We start from the raw sequence: 20100 nt of genomic DNA, 5'->3' as shown, positions 1-20100 counted from the left end.
GCAGTAGTAAACATGTTAGCAACTTTTTTAGTGAAAATCGATCCCTTTAATATCTATAAATTCGTATAGGTATTGTCCTCTGAAGTGTAAAATTTAATTTTTAAAATATCAGAGAGATTTTTTTTGTTTCCCCCTTACCTACCCCCCCCCCTTACCAAGATCTTAGGCCATTTTTGACCAGTATCCTATGTTGAAAATCCATTAAAAAACTAAAACATACATAGAAATACATTCCAAATTCATCAATCTATAAAATTACTAGGGGGAAGTGGGGCTACATTGTTATTTGATTTTTTCGCATATTTCTAATGGAAACTGGGTTTTAACATGATGTAATTTAGATAGACAAAATAATTGTGGATCTAAAAAAAATAATTGTAAGAACCAGCTTCATTAGGAAATAGGCGAAAAAGTCGTATAACAAACTAGCCCCACAGCTCAGAGTAGCCCCACCTCCCCCTATCTGACAAATACTGAGGAAAACAATTAATAACAAAGACGGGAACCTTACATAACAATAGCCGTACTTATAGCGGAGTTATACTGCTCCCTCATTTTACTACTGCCCCAGTTTTTCAATAATTACATGAAATAATTTCATTTAAGTTTCTAAAATAGGAAATACCAGAGGAACATCGTTAAATTAATGAGCTCAAATATTTTGGTGTGACGAGCTTTTGATATAATCTCAAGAAGTACATGACGCCACGTAATAAGACTATACAAACTATATTTCAACCACTGGATTTTTATATTTATAACAAATAGACTAAAATACTAAAAAAATTAAATTGTTTTGTCTTCATTACTAAAGTTTGAATTCCAAACTTAAAGTTAAACCTGGGCCTTTGAGATGATTTGAAAGAAAACGGTCTTGCATTTCGGTTAAAAAATAGTTATCGGTTAAGAACCGGTTCATAACCGACAGTCAGGTTTGTCAGGAACTCAGGTTTGCCAGGAATTTCAAGACCTTTCCAACGAGCCCAAATTCATTCCATTCGGTTGAGAAATGCCCTAACTAGAGCTTTTTAAACATTCGACCTTGAAAACCGTTATTAAGAATGATTCAATGGTATGTTCGTTTAAGGACGAAATGTCCACCTGGGTAATTTCTAAAACATATCCAAAACATAAACAGAAAAATATTCTTATGAATTTTTAAGTAAAATCTGAGTGTCCTGTACATCGTTTGGTTGCAGATTAGTCCTTCTGCAGAAATTTGGGACACTCACGCTCTCAATCCTCCCAGATGAGTATGAAAGAACATTTAATTAAAATTGAACGAACTTTTCCAATTAATAAATTGAATTTCGTAAAATATAATAAAATCCTGAAGAATTCATGAAGTCTTTGGAAAGAAATCAAAAGTGACATGTTCAATGGATGTTAAATCAACAGCTGAAGAGATATGCAAAAAAAATTTGACCAACAAGGGATGAAATGCAAAGGTATTGAATTGAGGGACCCCCTGGGCGAAGTGTGTGACACAAAAGCACAACCGCTGGATCCAATTGAAGTTTCCTGGAACAGTGGTTGGAACAGGTTGTGCTCTGTTTAATGACACAGCGTGTACCATGTCTTTCTCACCCGGAACAGGTACAATATTTCATGGACTGTCGACTCACATTCTCCCGTCGAGGAATTCAAATTGTTTTTCCGGCGAGTGCCCCAGGGGCATGAGATTGACAACAGCATAGAGCAGTCACAGCCGCTCCAGCATCAGGGTGTCATCTACAGTCAGAGAGGATATAGTACTGGACACCACTGGCTACCTCCACGTTCAGAATGGCGGGATGTTGTCTTACCTGCCATTCCGTTATCTCACCACTTTACCCAAGGCAAGAGCTACATGATCCGAAATCTCGATCCCAACCAACAGTACGAGGCTAAAGTGCAGGCCAGGTATGTGACAATTTCCGTTTCAGCAATATGCCTTTCTTATTTACTATATAAAATTCTAATCGCGGTGACAGAGGAAGTTTGTGGGAAATACAAGGGCTTTTTCCATCCGTAGAATTGCGGAAGTTTTAATTCAAAAGCTGTGCTGGAATATTTTATAAGATTTTTCAGTGGGAACTTTTTTTTTATTTTGTAAGGATTGAGGATGAAAATTTGTTTGCTCATAAAAGTCAGAAAGCAAATTTAAAAAATCTCTGTGTAATATTTCTTCTGAAGGATATTGATCAATGTTTTACTATTATTTTTTCTCTACTGATGCTCAAGACGAAAGTATGGAAACATTGTAAAAAATTAATAAAAAAATATATTTTTTCCTTTTTTAAAACTCAATTGATTTTCTGTAAATTGTGTTGAAAAAGCTTAAACCAAAAAATAAAATTACTCATTCTAAAAATTCTTATGCAACAAACTTTAAAATTGTAAAACTTTTAGCGTTATTCTAATCAGAAGTTTGTACCTAAAAGCTCCTCCATTAAAAAAAATAGCTACACACCTAAAAATTTATCAGGAATCTCTAAGCAAAATTAATCTACACAGAATTACATTTATTTATATATATTTTTTTTAAATTATTTACAAAATTTATTTCAGTTTTTCTTTACTTTTAAAAATACTTAATTTATAAAATTATCTTCAATAAAGAAATATTTTTTTCACATTTTGTGAAATATTTGAAAATGTTTATGAATTCCAAAAAATATTATTTACAAAATAATAAATAATCGGTTAATCTACCAACAAGTTCATAAAATGATTTTGAACGAACATTTTTTGTTCTTTTACAATTAATTGTTTGTAACATTTTGTCACAATCAAAGAAAATGTACAAACAAATGACAAAATATTACACAAAATTGTACAATTTGTGTAAGAATATTTATGAAGATATATTTTAACAATAACGAAAAATTCGTTAAGTGATTATTTTGCGAACAATAATTAAAAAAAGTAATAAAATTAACTAACTTGTTTGTGTGTCAAAAGACTCATAAGCTATTCATAAATTCCTTTTAGGATTCCTAAATTTACATAACATTTTATAAATATGTTTTGCGTAGAACAAGTATTTTGCAAAATATTGTTTTTTCCAATTATTAAATTGGGGAGACTGGGGCAAAAAGTCACAAATTGAAAATTTGAAAATTCAATATATTCCAAGATAAAAAGAGATAACGGCTTAAAATTTTTTCTATAGATGGCCTCCATAGACCTTCTTCAAAGTCGTAAGTTTCTTAGAATTCGAACAAGGATTTCAGAAAATAAAAAATTATTGAAATTTTTAGCCCTATTTTTAAAATGTTTTCCCTACAGCAGATATCAATTTTGACCTACTTATTTTCCAAAATTGATGCACTGGTAAATATTTCCTAAATGATTTGGACTCTTTGAATACGAAACCACTATCTATTTTAGAATTTTACAAAGATTCTTTTCTCCAGAAATCTTTTTATTAAAAATGACCACTTGGGGTAAAAAGTAACAAAAGGTATGAAGCAAAAAGTAACAAAGACCGAAGCAATTTTTGATGTCTCACGGCGAGAAGAGACGTCATTTCCATGCCTCACCGCATTTTGTTTGCATTGGTCAAACGAATAGCAGTCTCTTGTGTGTTTTTTCTTAAATAGCTTGAAAAGCACTTTTATCGTTCAGTTAGAAAAAAATTGTGTTTCAAAAAGGTGTAGAGGAATAAATTTTCTATAAAAATACGTCACCTGGCTATTTTTTTTTTAATATACGAAAGCCCGTAATAAAGCAAATCAAAATATGATAATATCCCATACCTGGTACTATTTGCCCCAGCATTTTTGAGAATGGTCACAAAATTACCTTTTAGAAATCGGCTCGATAAATGTATTTCCTTACACAATAGAGGAAAATTACTTTCACAAAGTTGTAGAGCGGTAAATTTCCTATAAAACTGCGCTAATTAGAAATTTTTAAAGCGCTAGGGTAGCTTGTAAAAAAATAAAATATCCGTTTTGTGACTTTTTACCCCAGTCTCCCCTAACGAAAGGCTTACTTGAAGTCTTACGATTTAAATTAAATATTTAGTGTAAAAATCATTAAAAATTTCCAATTCTACGTTAAGGTGTACTGAAGTTCCACTTATTCCAATCTATAAGCTTTTCTTAAATGTATAATATAAATCCTTTTCTTTTTATTAAAACTTTTTGTTTTTCTCCAAAAATAAATTTGAAAAATAAATAAAATTTTATTTTAAAAGCTTTAAAAGGTTCTTTTCCTCTCGAGTAGCTTTAAAATTTAAAAAAAAATGAAGTACTTTACTATTATCATCCCAGCTTCGTTCTTGTAAAGTTCGTTACATTAAGCTTAAAAGCCTCAGAGGAAATTTGGCACTTTTAAATTAAATTTTTTCTTGAGAATATAAGTTATTCTTTAAAAGCCAGTTTGAAATTAAGCACTTAAAGGTTTATCTCAGAATTGTGGAGAATTTTTTCAATTAAAGTCTTTGAAAAGTCTAAAAAGAGAAAAATTTAATAATTCATTGTCCTTTTGTAAACCACGCCTGTTTGTCTTGTGTGTTATTTCCACCCAAAACACTATTTCTTATAAATTATTCTGACTAAAATATTTATAGGGGGCGTGGCCTAATTTTTCATAGGCGGAGCTTTTAGGCTAAACTTGAGATCGAATGGTAAATTTTATTTTTTTAGGTGGGTTTTTTAATATTTTAACACTCAAAACTTGCCAAGGAAGTGCGACCAAATATTATTTAAATAAAAATGTTTTCTTTATCCTGAATGACACAGTTTTTTCCCACAAAATTTATAACGATTTTAAAGTTAAAGTAGTTAAAGTGAAATCACTCTATTTTTTATATCCTCGGTGCAAACTCAAGTTAAACTTGGCCTTTTTTGAACTTGTTGACACCTTGGTGAAAAATATTACCTTGTGAGGCTATTGGTCACTTTTAATTATTTCTTCCTGAACAGGAATCGGTATGGCTGGAGTGAGTTGTCTGAGAGTTTCGAGTTCAGCACTTCAATGAATGGTGAGTAAAAGTTACTGCCGCGTGACAGACACAAAATCCTCCCAACCATCTTCCGATTGCAGAAGCTTTTTAAAGTTCCTTCCATACCCCACAATCTCCAACTTGAACCCCATCCAGTAGCGATGGCTAATTGAAGTGTCGGAGCCCCGGAGTGTTAAATATTTAAAGTTGTGTGCAGTGTGAGCGTTTGACAATGTGAAATTGATGTTGAACTAAGAACTTTCTACTTAAAACACTTTCACACAAATCATCCCCATACTTTCCTTGTCCCCAACTTTCTTTGAGTTTTATGTGCTTCTTTCTTTTCTCCATCGAACACACTTTATTTTTATGTTCTCACCTTCCCTTGCATTTTTCTTCTTTCACAGATGAATATACCGATATCGCGACTCTTATCAACCGTGGCCTCTCAGGTTAGTTGACACATTATCACACATCTTTCACTTTTAGTGCTTTTCCTTTTCAGTTTACTCTATATATTCTTCACTTTTTGCCATCCAACACAACACACTTCATCCACCACTTTTATTTCAATCACATTGTGGGTGCTTTTTTTTGGGGGTATCCAACTGCCCATTTCTGTGGTCAATGAGAGGACAATTTTTTTTTGGGTTGAATGATTTTTGTCTGTCCCAGTGGATGATCATAAATCTCCAGTGGGGATAAAAATGGTCAGCAGAGAAAGTTATTATTGTGTGAAAATTGCGTTAGTGTGAATTGTGGAAAATTACATGGTAAAACATTTATGGGCATAAATGAAAAATTGTATTTATATTAATTCCTCACCCATTTTTAATTAATTCCACTCCACTTGATTCTGCTACATTATAATTAAATAATTGTTGAATAAATGTAGTGAAGGGGAAATTATTTAATTTACAGCAGTAACCCCCTGGTAGTCAATTTAACAAATTAATTTGTCAGCTATAGAATACGTAATTCCAGATCGTTTTAACTCTTTCAGTACCATTAGGGCTCAATCATATTGACCGCCAAATTATTGATAAATGACAAAAAAATTATGCATTTTCATCGCAATCTTTTTAGGCAAATTTTCATGCAATATTCTTGGTATGCTTAGTAGAAAAGCATTCTAAGAGAATCGTAATAAACGATAAGCGATTTTATTGTCTTAGCTAAACTGTTCGTTTTTTATAAGTAGAAAGGGTAGGGCAGTTTTCTACATATTTATAATCACCGTAGAAAATATATATTTTATTTATCTCAAATACAAATGTGAGTTCATCTAAAAATAATTTTTGAAAAAAGTGATTTTAAATCGTCTTACTTTTCCTTGCACTTTTCTCACTTGCTATATCTTACATTAAAATTTCTAAAACGCATTAATTAAAATAGAGGCACTCAATCTTTCCGTACAGAAGTAGATCTTGAAAAATTCGAAAATCTATTTGAAGATCCAAAAAAGAGACTTTCTTACTTCCCGTCAAATCATTGTTCTACCTGCCGATTTTACTCGGAGGTTTTTTGAATTGTAACGGCATATTCTAGTACATTTAGAGAAATTCTGTAGATTTTCGGCAGAATTTCTGTCTAGAAATCTGTAGATTTTCGGCAGAAATTCTGCCGAAAATCTGCAGATTCTCGGCAGAATTTCTGCATTGGAAATCTGCATAGTTAACAAAAATATTGTTGATTTATCAAGAAACTGTAGAAGTTACAAAGAAAATGGTATGCTCTGCTTAACAAGCATTACCGATTAAACATTTTAGATAAATAAAGAGATGTGAGCAAACATGCTAACTTCTTAAAAATCGCCAATCGAATGATATACAAAAACACGAAATTTAGGTCGACACTGTGTTTAAAGATATCACTTCACTATTCTCTACTTACAACACGACGTCGCAAAATTCTTGACCATTCTTGAATGGTCTTTTCTTGTGAGTTTTGTATTGCCTTTCGAATGGCCATAATTCGAACCGCAACTTCTTCCCAATTGCAGGAAAAGATTGCCCAAGATCTTTGTAGGCCCTAATTTGGCCTTTTTCGTTCTCCGTGAGTCTGCAGCCTCTTCCCATATCTAAGACCTTTGTTTTTTTAACTTCACTACTATGATTACACTTTGCCAGCATAGGCCACAAAACTCACTACTAAATTTCCTTATTCAGGGGTGCCACCTCGAGCATCATCAACATAAAATAATTACCGTCCCTAATTTGAATTTCGCTTTAAATCACTTAAAAATTTCATATTTTGGCTGGCGTGCACTCAAGAACGCAAGTACACGTGGGTCACTAACATAAAAAGTATTGTTGGATAGGCCCATATTATACAAAAAAAATATTAGGTTGATCCGACTTACAGACCACCCACACCACCCACATATAGGTCCGTCCCTATTTGAATTTCGTTCACTGTATTACATACGTTTTGAAATGTAAAATATTCAACTTTTTTGTCTGTATAAAGCTAAAGTAGAGAATCATTAAATATTATGCCTCATTTAATGCCACCTCTAATAAATTGATGTTTATCATAAATAGTTACCATAATTCATGTGCAATTCGAAATACTGATAAAACACTTTGATTTTGCAATTCACATTTGGCTAAATTTTTGTAAAAAAAAAATAAAATTTATAGATAATGGCATTAAAGAGGCACAACATTAAATGATCAATCTACCCTACAACTGAATAACAGATCGTTATTTGTTCTTTTTATGAAAAAGTTTACAAAAATAATTTAAAAAAAGTAGGGGAGTTATTAGATAAAATTTAGTAAATTTTCAATTAGAAAACAGAAAAAAATATCAAAAATTTGGCATAGGGGAAGTGGGGAAGCATTGAATTTGGGCTGCTTTAAAATTGCGTTTTTTTCTATTTTTAAATGGAACTAGAGCTAAATGCCTCAGTCGCCCCTTTATCTGTGTAATAAAAGATGAAAAATGCAAAGTAGAGCTTTTATTTAGTCTAGCCACGGATTTAGTAATCACCTCGCTTATTAGGAATACCGCGGTGGTGACCTTAAGGTCTATGAATCGTAAGGGGCACTGAAGATATTGACCTTACCTTTTAACTTTCTTAACACCAAAGAGTAATGATCCTTCAATTTAAATTATACAAATTTTTCTTTCAGATTCCGAAATGCGAGATATGGGTGTAACATTCTACAGTAGTCATGGACGATCTCTCATCTTTAGTGGTAGATATTTCCAGATATTTATGCAAATCCTCATATTTTTGATATACTTTTGTATGTAAAGAAGGCAGTCAGAGTAAAAAGAATCTCCCACAAATCACTATAAGAGAAAATTTTCAATCAATAGAAGACAAAAAGCATTGCACAGTCCATTTTCTCAAATCCTCTTTCTCTCAATTGATCTCCTGAGGATGGTCTTTGGAGAATAAAGCAAAAAAAAATGTAGATTCTCCTTAGAAGAAAACCCATTTGTAAATAAGTAAATAGATGATAAAAAATTTAAATTTCCTTCACAATTCTGCTCCAAAATAGCAAAATCCGCAGAGACACAAAAAGGATAGATGATTTTCGTGAAACAAAAAAGAATAACAAAAGAAAAATAAGGAAAACATACAAAAAACAAAAGCCCATTCATATTAAAATTAAATGTATAGACCAAAAAGACATGAAGAAAACAATTTGAATGTAATACTCGTGAAGATGTCGTTAGAGTACGATAATACATAAATTAATAATATATTCAAACATAATGATTATGATAACTTAATGAAGAAGAGCTTATTTTCTCGTAACACTCTCACACTGTCACCATCTTAAAACTCTATGGAAAAGGATAATACCTCTTAAGAAGTGTCTCTCTGAAAACTTCTTTCATAAGTACATTAATATATTAAGAGCATATGTATTTTGAAGTATGATGAGGATAAATTTAATTTAAATGTCTAAACTTGGGTATTTGTAAAAGAAGTTTTCAAGCACATTTCTATTGTGGTTCCAATTGAAAATTTGAGTGACTTCCTTATGAATTATAGAGAGAGAAAATTAAACATTCCTCTTATGCGTTTAACTACATCCATCAAGCTCTTCATTTTGTAAGAAGAATTCCTTCTTAAACACAAAACCACTTCTGAGGATTTCAAAATGCATCCTCCCATAATAATGTTTAATATATTAGAAAATTTCATTAACAATCACGTGAAAACACAGGGAAATTTTTATTATTTTCTTTTTCATTAAACAATTTTTCTTGTAAAGCACTACACATATTCATGCATTTTAGCATTCCTTTTCAATAAACCTTTTCTTCCCGCCTGTACATCTCGTCTCCAAAAGGGCAATGTATAAAATAAAACATGATTAATGTATTTGCATTTAAGCTTAAATAGTAATTAATTATGAAAAAAATGTCAACTACGAGGCATACCAGTGAAAATTTACAACCAAGACTTTCTTTCACCCAATGCAGCAATTAGTGGCGTTTTTTATTTATGACGAAGAACGCTTTTTAAAGAGGCAGAAAGTTGGAAGTCAAAACGCCACTGCGGAGAAAATTGCACACGGAATGGCAAAATTCAAGTGGCACCGGCTTCGGCATTAAAGAAAATTCCACCCTCACACCAAATCAATGGCACATTTATAATGATTTCTTTATCGTAGAACCTCCCCAAGATTACAGAAATTCTCAGGGGGAAATTGTGGTGAAATGCACTGAGAGATACTTATTGCTTCAATTTTAATTAGGGGAAAGCGCGCTACCTTCGGACGACTCAAGTTTTGGAGAATTAATTTTTTTCTCTATGTTCCTTATGGATTTCACTCATAGCTTTTTTCTCAAAATAGGGTAAGTGTGCCAAATTCCGGCCAGCTTGCAATTTCGGCCACCTTTTTTGTTCCTCGAATTTCCATGAACTTTTAGATTTTACGTACTCTAGAGATTATACAATGCAAAAGAATAACAAAAATGTAGCTTCGACAAACGAGATGACGTGAAGAATTCCCGAAGGGCAAGGAACTATGAGAATGAAGGTGGCCGAAATAGGGCACCAAAGCTATGTCTACATTTGTATTCATTTTAAGATGTATTAAGAATGATTTTAGAGTAAATAAAGACGGTAAACTCTTTACAAGGTTCCAAGCAACACTCTTACAAAAGAAAGAATAAAAAAAAACAATTTGTATTTAAAATATTACATTTCAAACTTGAAACTTCGGCGCTTGCATGCAACTATGCCGAAATTTGGCACACTTACCCTATAAGGCATTGGACTTACTATTGAAATATAATATTAAAATGAGGGCAAATTCACTAAAAAAAACACATTGAAAAAAAAATGATTTGTTCGAAACATAAATCGTCCGAAGGTAGCGCGCTTTCCCCTATACGCAGCAGAATATGATGCATTTAAAAAGAAAAAGTTGAGAAAAACAGGGATTGGTGAGAATGGATCAAAACCTTTTTTCGATTTTTTTCAATTTTTGTTCACTTTTATTAAATTTTTATTGTAGCCAATAAAAAACAAAAAAGCAAGAAAAAGGTCTTGATACATTCTCACTAGCCATTTATTTCTCACTAGGGTAAATGTCCTAATTCAAAACCATGTCCAGACGCTTTAACTTTGACAGAAGATTCAACACATTAAGTTCACATTTTTTCTGAAGAGAATTACATAAATTTGCTCCTTGACTCTGATTAGTGAAAATTCTTTAAATATAATTTGAAAACTTCTTAAATACAAGAAAAATACGCGAGTGTAAAATGCTTCTATTGGAAACAAATTAATCCAAATGGAGACAAGGGAGATTTTCTAATTGGAGACAAATAGTGTAAGTGAAATCACGACGAAAGGCTTCCAAAACCTTGTTAAGTTGCTACTGAATGCAGGATTTGTTCTTATTCCTGGTCTTTTTATCTTTTCCATCTAAAACAATAAGAAAATCTATCCAAAAAATATATATCTCCGGGGTTTCCAATTGAAGCATTTGCAGACACTTCAGAAACGCCCTTTTTGTTCACGAAATAGGTAATTACTTCATTTGAAAACTTCACGTACCGTTAACAATAAAGATTAGCACTTAAATTAACCAAAATTAGCCAGAAATATGACATAAATGTTAAACAAAATGAATTAACAACGGTCACCTCATTGTGTTTTTCATTGAAAAACATTGTCGATCGATGAAAAATTCGAAGGTGAAAAGGTACATTTTTAATTTTTCTGAGAAATTAACAAATTAAAATTTGTGAATATGAATGGATTTTCGCTTTATTTGGAGCAAAATTAACTAAATAATGAAACTGTGGTATAGAAAATATATAAATATAGTAATTTAGTGTAGTTGCAGCTGTTCCGGTGTTCGCCAGAGAATTTGTTCTTTTCAAATTAAAAGACTTCGAATTTTTGCCACTTCGCCATGGCAAAAATTCGGAGTCTTTTAATTTGAAAAGAACGAATTCTCTGGCAAACACCGGAACAGCTGCAATTACACAGAATTCCGCCAGATATATAGTCCAAAGAAATAGTAATTTAGTGTTGTATTTATCACGAAAACAGTAACGTCTCCATTTGGAATAGCGAAATATTTCCATTTAGAGCAGATTTTGAATTAGCTTAATTTGTCCTAGCCTGTGCCCTATTACACAGCACATAGTCGAGTTGAGAAAAACGTTAAGAAATTTAAAAAAAAAAATACGCACAAATTAAACAAATCAAATATTTTTTCGAAACGGCTTATACCATTCAGTGATTCGGATTTTTGTCATTTTCCATTGAGACTGGTAAAGGATAAGGCAGCGGCAGATGCAGTACTGTCACATTTTCGGAATAAAACAGTCTTATACAAATGGAACTTTAGCATAATTTCAGTTATCAGTAACTCTAGAAAAGTTTATAGCTTTCTAGCGCAAACTATTTTAAATTTTCAAACGGATTAGGACATTTTCGAAATTTGAATTTTGGATTTTCGACTCTATTTGAGATGGACAGGAAAACATTATTCTTTATTGTTCTTTTTCTTTCATCCATCTGTAACAATGAGAAAGTCTCCGAAATTAAAATTAAATTGTGCTTAAAGCCAGTCCATTAAACCCTGCCTAATACTAAAACGTTTTGTAATTCACTTGAACAGAATTCTTATTTAAAGGATTTCTGTTCACGGAGTACTTATTTTCAAAGATACAGGATCGACAGCAGAGGAGCGCCGAAGGTCACAAAGTTCGAAGCGCGTTTTCGAATTCATTTTCGAATTCGTTTTCGGATTCAATCTTCCATGCTAAATTTAATGCTCATTCTCTTCTATTTGTACTAAATGAATTGCTGTAAATCTATTTTTTTAAACTTTTACGGTATGTTAAAGTTAAAAGTTTGTTCCAATATTGCATTTTTTGAGGAAAAAAAGAACTTCAAAAAGGTTATAAATCAGTTATTTCTTTGTCTTCGAAAAAAATAAAGAGATAATTTTTAAACTCCTAAATTGGGGAGCCCCCTTATTTATGAGAAAATTCAAAGGTTTTCAAAAGAACTTTGACTTTGAAAAATATTTCTTTTTAGGATAAACCGCAAGATAAAATCCTGGCTAAGCCCTTGCCTTCTACAGAAGGCTTCATGCTATTAGGAACGGGTAGATGTTAAAATATTAAATACTAAATCTTAGCCATTAAGTTTAATGCTTTAAATTAGGGCTTCTTGACCTTACAGCAGAGCTCATAGGGTCGAAGAAATACCCATTTGCATTTGCATTTTATTAGATAGGGTAAGTGTACCAAATTTCGGTATAGTTACATGTGAGCGCCAAAGTCTTAAGATTAAAATGTAATATTTTCAACAAAAATTAAATTTTTTGTTGCTTCTTTTTAAGGGGTGTTGCTTGGAACCTTGTTGTTTTCTCTTAAATCAATCTTAATACATTACAAAGTGAATAAAAATATAGTCATAGCCTTGTGTGATATTTCGGCCATTTTAATTCTAATAGTTCCTTGCCCTTTAGGAATTCTTACAGTTTTTTGACATCATCTCATCCATAGAAGCGACATTATTTGCATTGCTATAAACCTCTCTAAAGTATGCAAAAACTAAAAGTAAACGGAAATTCGAGGAAAAAAAAAGTGGCCGAAATTGCAAGCTGGCCGACCTTTGCTTCACTTACCCTACATTATATAAATTTCAATACTTTGACGAAATTAATAATAAGTCTTCACTACCGAAAATGTATCTTAATGTCTGTAGGGTAAACTTTGGAAAGTGGGACACTTAAAAAAAAGTTCAATTTCAAATGCATTTTTAAGCTAAATAAATATTTATTTTTTTATTATCTTGGCATCATGAGATTCTTTGTGAAATAATTTAACAGAATTTCAACAATTTTTGTTAAAAAAAATTCGACTTATTAATTGGAAAATTCAAACAATCACAAAATTAGGATTAATAATCTTTTGATCAAAAACTAAAATATTTAATTGAGTTATCATCAAGTTTCTAGGAAGGTGTCTCACATTCCACACTTCTTGGTCCCACTTTCCAAACTGTCCGGCTTTCCATGTTTTACCCTAAATGTTCTTAAATTGTCAGAAAATTAATAAGATAAGGAATAATATTTCTAAATATTTCCAATAAAAGAATTATAAATTTGATAAATAAATAGTAAAGTTTAGTATTTAGTTTCTACAAAGCTACCTCAAACAAATTTAAGCTTAATTTTCTCTCAGTGCAGCTTTCGAACCGAAAGGAAGTAAAGGGAATGTCTAAAAGATGGGAGCCGACCTTTTGTCTGATCCCCAAAGATGCTTTCTCCATGCCTTCCCAATAGGATACATAATATTATCTTTAGGAGCAGTAAAAAATACATTGACATTATTTATGATCATTAATAATGGCTAAGAGCGGAAACTTTCCACTCTCGATAACTTAAAAAAAAATCCACTTCCCAAAAATATACTCTCGTGACAAACATTGTGGTAGAATTTGGCGGGAAAAGTTAAAAATAAGCCATTTTAGCGTACTCAGGAAGATATTATTTAATTAATTAATTAGATGCAAAACATTGGTGAATGAAACATAAAGCTTAAAACTTGAACTATACCACAGAAGTACCCCCATAAACACAATTTTGGGTGAATTTTGGCAATTTGGGTACAGTCTGTGTCATTGGAATACAGCATTTTAATAATAAATTTTGTCCAATATTAATTGTTCGCACCAAAAACCAGAAAAGCCAATATTATGGAGTTGGTCGGAAGGGAACTGGGGCCAAGTATTGTGAACCAATTGGGAAAATAACTTCCGTGTGTCGTGGCGAGGAGTTGTACCAGCAATATCAACAGCCAAAATATTCATATGTACAATTGTTACATCGGGTGGGACATACAGTACTTCCTCTTCTGGACTAATGAATTAAAATGTAGGCCAGAGAGTTTGTTTTATGCATATTACGCCGAATATCCCGTCAATAATTAATGTGTTGCCAACGTGGTATCCTCCCCCACTTTATTAGCTCCATTATCCACACGTCATATTCTGAGTATAATTAGCATAAAACTATATAGCGAATTGAATTATATGCCTCATTTATATATGAATCAGCTATTTGCAAATTTACAAATCCTCCCATCAGGCAAAATTTTGCACCTTTAATCCACCACCATTCACATTTGTGACTTCCTAACCAAAAAAAAAACTCAGTGAGGATATATTTTTCTGGTGAATATCAAATACATCATTTTTTAATTAATTCAATAAAAAAATAATAATTTATGCGCAGCACAAAATAAACATTTTATCGAAATATCCGTGAATCTAGTGGTTTGTCTGCTGTTAATTTCATTGGAAAACTTAATGACCTTTTTTGGCATCGATATCCGACTATGTTGATGATTCGTAATTAAAACACACTCAAATAAAAATTACCAAAAAAACACCACTTTTCTCTCAGAAACAAGCCAAATTCAAACAAATAAACCAAGAGAGGATTTTTAGATGAAACGACCTAATAATGATTTGAAATCGACAAAATATTCTATCAATGAATACTTTTAGATGATAAAACGTGCGTCCAAAGTCAAATATTTGCCCGGAAAATTTTCAATGTGGAACAAAGTTGAAAAAATATTGATTTGAAGATTAAAAATAATAATAATTATTTTTTATTTCATTATTTATTAATTTCTCAAACAAATAGGGTTTGCCCCTCTTACAATGTTTGGCAAAAGAAGAAGAAAAAAAAAGAAAAAAAAGTTATTAACAAAATTTAAGTAAATGGATATAAGGCAAAGGCAATATTGAGAAAAAAAGTAAATTAAATTATTAGATAGGATTGATAATGTGACCAATAAGAAAACTTACTAAAATATTTTGAAAAACTAAAATTGGTGACTTTCATTTTTTTGCAATTCTTTATGAATTTTCAAAACACTAAAAAATATTTTTTTTTTTTAAATAAATAAAGTGTATTTTTATTATTTACTGGGACAAATCTGAGAAAGCTTAAATAACATTCGGGTAATGCTAAATTTGTCCTTACGGTGATGATCCGAAATCGGTGTAAATATTACCCTTTAAGATGCATCAGAAGGGTTACAGTTACCCTTCTGAAAAAATACCTTTTAGAAATGGTAAAATCAACATTAAAAAATGGTGATATAGTTTTTACATCTAGAAAATGTAGTCTTTTCCAAAAAAAAGTTATTTCTATCCCTTAAGTCAGTGTTATGTTCATATTGGGAGCTTTATTTTTAACGAGAAGGATTATATATATTTCAACCTTAAAATTTTTTATTGAATATTAGTCAAAATACAGTTCAGTCAAAATAAAGCTTAGATATGTTAGCTAAAGCATAGGATATGTGTCATTTGTGCTCTAAGATCCATAATTATTCATAGAAGATATCTTACGCTTTATCATGGTATTTTTGTAAAGAACAAAACCGTAAAAAATAATATAAAAAAATAACAAAAATATGATCATTTAGATAAAATTCATGGAAAAAAGTTGTTCATTAAAATATTTAAAAATGGGATAGCAAATAAGAACTTCTCTCAAATACTTGTATTTTTTGTGTGCAAAAACTTAATATTCGATAAAATATTCAATTTATATGAATGATACCGTTTGCTTCGCCGCATTAGAATGAGATTTATTTTAATTTTGTCAATGCAAACGTATCCAATACGATCCATCGTATCGAATTATATTAGATTTAACTCGTCCCAAAAAGTTTTCTGAATGCGTGAATAGGACTTCGGAGTAATGCTTATTGTTTAACCAAACTTTATTTCATGATTTTTCAATTGGTAAAAGAAAATTAGATAATTCTGTTAGTGGACTATCTAGTTGATATGAAACAGTCAGAAAACATTTTGTTTACTATTTGGAAATTCCTCAGTTAAAATTCCAAACTGGGTTACTAAAAAATCAAATAAAAATCACAAGAAAGTCACCCAAGAGGAAAAATTGGTACTTTATAGAACTTTGCGAAGTTATTTGAATATACCTTTAAAAGACTTATAAGAAGAATGTTGTATGAAAATTCTTATAGGAACTCTTAAGCTCCTGAAAAGTGCGCCACTTTACTTTCAGTAGTCTCAGTGATGGTTTGATTCTATAAAACCTATAAATTTTGGTTCTATAAAACCTTACTTAGAGAATTCAATAAAAAAACATATTAAGAACATGAGCATCTTTCTAATTTAATTCAATATCCACAATAAGATGTAAACCAGGGGCATGACATTTCCTATATGTTTCTAGCGAGCTGAAAAAACTTTTAAGTTTATTAGCTGTTTTCTGTCATTGTAGAATGAATTAGCAAAAAATACTAATACAAAATAAAAGCCAATTTAATAACGAAGAGGCAACCGAAAACCTCAAATTCGTCGGTTGCCTCAGCAACTGTGCTAACTGCATCTGCTTTGTGTCTGCATTCATTGCAAACGCCGCGCAGCGATGCGTTGCTTACAACGAATGCTGACACAGAGCAAATGCAGTTAGCACAGTTGCTGAGGCAACCGACGAATTGGTAACCTACGTAGTTTTGGAGATATCTCGTGAAATGTTTACGACAACAGGGAAAAAATTACACTAAAACCGGTCGCATTTTTCAGAGCTAATGTCACCCCCTTGATGTAAACCCACAGGATTAGATTCTAATTTTAGAACAATTAAAGCTCAATCCAATTGGATGGAGTAAATAGCATCGATTAAGTTCTGCTGTGGTCAGTAAATATTGCAAAATTGATCAGAAGCCACTTTTCTGCAAATCTGATGCATACCAAGATAACTCATGAGTATTAACAACTTGCGAATTATTATATCTTGAATATTTTACTGGAAATTTTTTCTAAAAGCTTTTCAATTCGTTACAGCATCAATGTTCTATAATTCCGAGGGACAGTCATGTATGCAAAATCTATTTTACAGTAATAAAACATTTACCAAAAAATACCAAAAGAAACTTCCGATATTAGTAAACGGAATTGACAACTTGTTGGTCTTCCTTTTAGTGTGGTCTATTTTAATGAGTTAGATTGTCTCGACTGTAATATTAAAAAAATTAAGCGAGCCCTGAAATATAGTAATTATGTGCTTCAATCTTTAATCTATATTTTACAATTACTTTCAACTCTGACTTAAAATTAAACCATCACGATTTTCTCTTTGCGAGGAAAAAAATCAATCATTTGCACCAGAAAATCTTAAAGGCTGATCACGATTTCATCCCCTTTTGTGAAAATTCTGCAGATTTTTGCACCTTAAACCTTCCCCCTGGAATTTAGAGTATATTGCTGGCATCGTCACATGCACAAAAGTTGTGGCAATTTCAATAACATGCAAATTTTGGAAGTTTAGTCTTGGCCATCTTTTTCCGGAGTAATACTAAACCATATAAGAGTCCCACTCTTGGGATGATGACCAAACACTCATCCCCAGAAAGAAGATGGGGCTATAAAATAATGAATGTGTGCACTGAGGGGTGTGTGGATGGAATTTATTTATGGAAAAAATATATATAGAAGCCCCAGAAAAAAGTTGAGAGGTCCGAATTACCCATTTATCGACCAGAAGTGAAAGGGCTTTATTTAATTTAATAGCTGAGTAATTGTAACCATTTTTCCGAGTGTTAGAAACCATTTAACGCTGCTTGATGAATAATTGAGGAAAGTCCATGGTTAAAGTCTAGAAAAAAAACCTTTAAGAGAATGGAGAGAGAAAAATGATGAAAACAACAAAAAAAAACACGTAAGTGAATAAAATGTAGCTAGATTCGATCATAAAATTATAAAATTACATTGTGGATAAAAATGCATTATGTGTAAAATTTATTTATAAGAAAAGAGATTATGTATAACTTTAAGGTGAAGAAAAAATTAGTGTGAGTCGATATGATGCATTTTCAGAAAAGAATATACACCATTCTTGACCATCATTGCATTTAATTATATTTTATATACATGTGAGAGAAATGGATAGAAACTAAGAGAGATACGGAGAAATCAAGTATGGGATAAAGTAAGAATTATTCTTAAAAATAAAACTTGTAATTTTTAAATGTCAGAAACATAAAAGAAAAATGAGATAATAAAGTCATTTGTTTCTAAGACATCCGACTTTTGAAAACGAAATATTTCATTCTCATCTTTTTCCCTGGAGTACCTACACCATTCCAAAATTGTCCCATTTTCACCACCAAAGGTGCTTTATGGGGTGGAAATTAACACTTTTCCCGAGATTTTGCATCATTTACCCAGCAAAAAACTACACTACCGCGTCCGTAATTAATGCAAGGGAATTATATTTTCACGGGAGAAAGGGAAAGAGGAGAAATTGGAAAAAATATCAACCATTGCAACGTGACAAATGCAATTTTTCTTCAATGAAATTTCATTTTCAGGGATTGTCTGAAAAGTTGGGGACACTCTCACTGGGTTGAATTTTTCAGAAATAGAACTACTCCACTCTCAGACCATTTGTAAAGCGTCCCTATAAAATTGCACTCATTTTGTGAAGTTTCATTTTGTTACGCAAGGGGACGGAAACCTTGCTAACGTGGTGTACATTGATACAAAATTTTTTGGTAAGTAATCTAAAATCTATTTTAAATTCACAATATCTAATGAGATTAGAAACAAATTTTCTTTTATTTCAAAATTATAATTTTCAAATTTTAAAATAATAATAATATAGTAATATGAAATAATTATAATTTTCTCGTGATTAATTGATGGATTCAATCAGATTAAAAAATTTTGATCATTGAATTGTTCTTTAATATTTATGTGTGATATTTTTAAAAGCAAAGTTAAAATCTTATTTAATTTAAATCACAGAAAAACTAATATTCATTGAAATTGCTGAGTAAAATCTTCTATTTTAAATTGCCAAGTTTTTTTTTAATCTTAATGCTAAAATGTATTAAATTTTAAAATAACAAGCATGAAATATAAATTACAATGCGCGCTATTGAGAATAAATCTCTTTAAAGCGCAGAAAATGTTATTAGGAATTCAAGAAACATTTAGTGTCCACCGCCGTCTTAACGTTGGTGACCAAGCTCCAGAGCCAGACTGAAGACATGCTCTTTCAGTGTACTTCTCTATCCTTCAGTATCTTTCTGATCAGCAAGTCCCTCACAGGTTGTATATACTGCCTGAGCCAACCAAATTCCGAAAGTATCAGTTATATGAAAAGAACAGCAAAGGGATAAAAAGTATTCAAGACCACAAAAAGAATCGAGTGAACCACTGCCCCTTCTCTCTAAGCAGCTCATTCCAGGGAGTCGCCCCTTGACAACGAGTGAACTATGAAGAATGCGGTACCCTAACCTGTGGCCGACAAGATAGTGTAGCCCTTCCAGACTACCGACGCTTACTCTCAACAGGCGGTGGCCTTTTTTTTAGGATTCGCAGGCTCAGCATCCGCACTCTGAGCCTTCCCATGATACACTGACTCCACCACACATCACCACCATCATCTCCACCAGGGTGTCACACCACTCACTCTGAAGCAGGTCAGGGAGGCGACTTTGAGATTGCAATAGGGTAGGGTTGCCAGCGACGAGGTACGTAACGACACGATCGCTACTTTGCCGTTGAATGCCGGAAAAATCTTTTACAATAGGAAGGCCTGACTGACAAGCCAAGCTCAAGAAGTTCAGAAAGATAAATACATTAACTATTATAAGCACACGATATAAGAAAT

General features: G+C 31.8%; 1 protein-coding gene across 2 annotated transcripts in view; it reads left to right on the top strand.

Annotated features, from left to right (window-relative positions):
* LOC129798039 (lachesin) overlaps nucleotides 1-8538 on the top strand; it is a 334403-nt gene extending 325865 nt beyond the window's left edge. The window contains exons 10-13 of one of the 2 annotated variants that reach the window (XM_055840987.1): nucleotides 1597-1902; nucleotides 4914-4972; nucleotides 5341-5385; nucleotides 8071-8538. In XM_055840987.1, coding sequence (XP_055696962.1) covers nucleotides 1597-1902; nucleotides 4914-4972; nucleotides 5341-5385; nucleotides 8071-8195 — 535 coding nt within the window. In that variant the 3' untranslated portion in view covers nucleotides 8196-8538. The remainder of the gene's footprint in view (nucleotides 1-1596; nucleotides 1903-4913; nucleotides 4973-5340; nucleotides 5386-8070) is intronic. The other variant, XM_055840988.1, reaches the window with a different exon arrangement.
* The last annotated feature ends 11562 nt before the right edge of the window (nucleotides 8539-20100 follow it).

Source organism: Phlebotomus papatasi, chromosome 1, assembly GCF_024763615.1.
Source record: "Phlebotomus papatasi isolate M1 chromosome 1, Ppap_2.1, whole genome shotgun sequence".
Classification (NCBI taxonomy): domain Eukaryota; kingdom Metazoa; phylum Arthropoda; class Insecta; order Diptera; family Psychodidae; genus Phlebotomus; species Phlebotomus papatasi.
The sequence above is the reverse complement of the archived record's forward strand: the minus strand, read 5'-3'. Positions and strand labels throughout refer to the sequence as shown.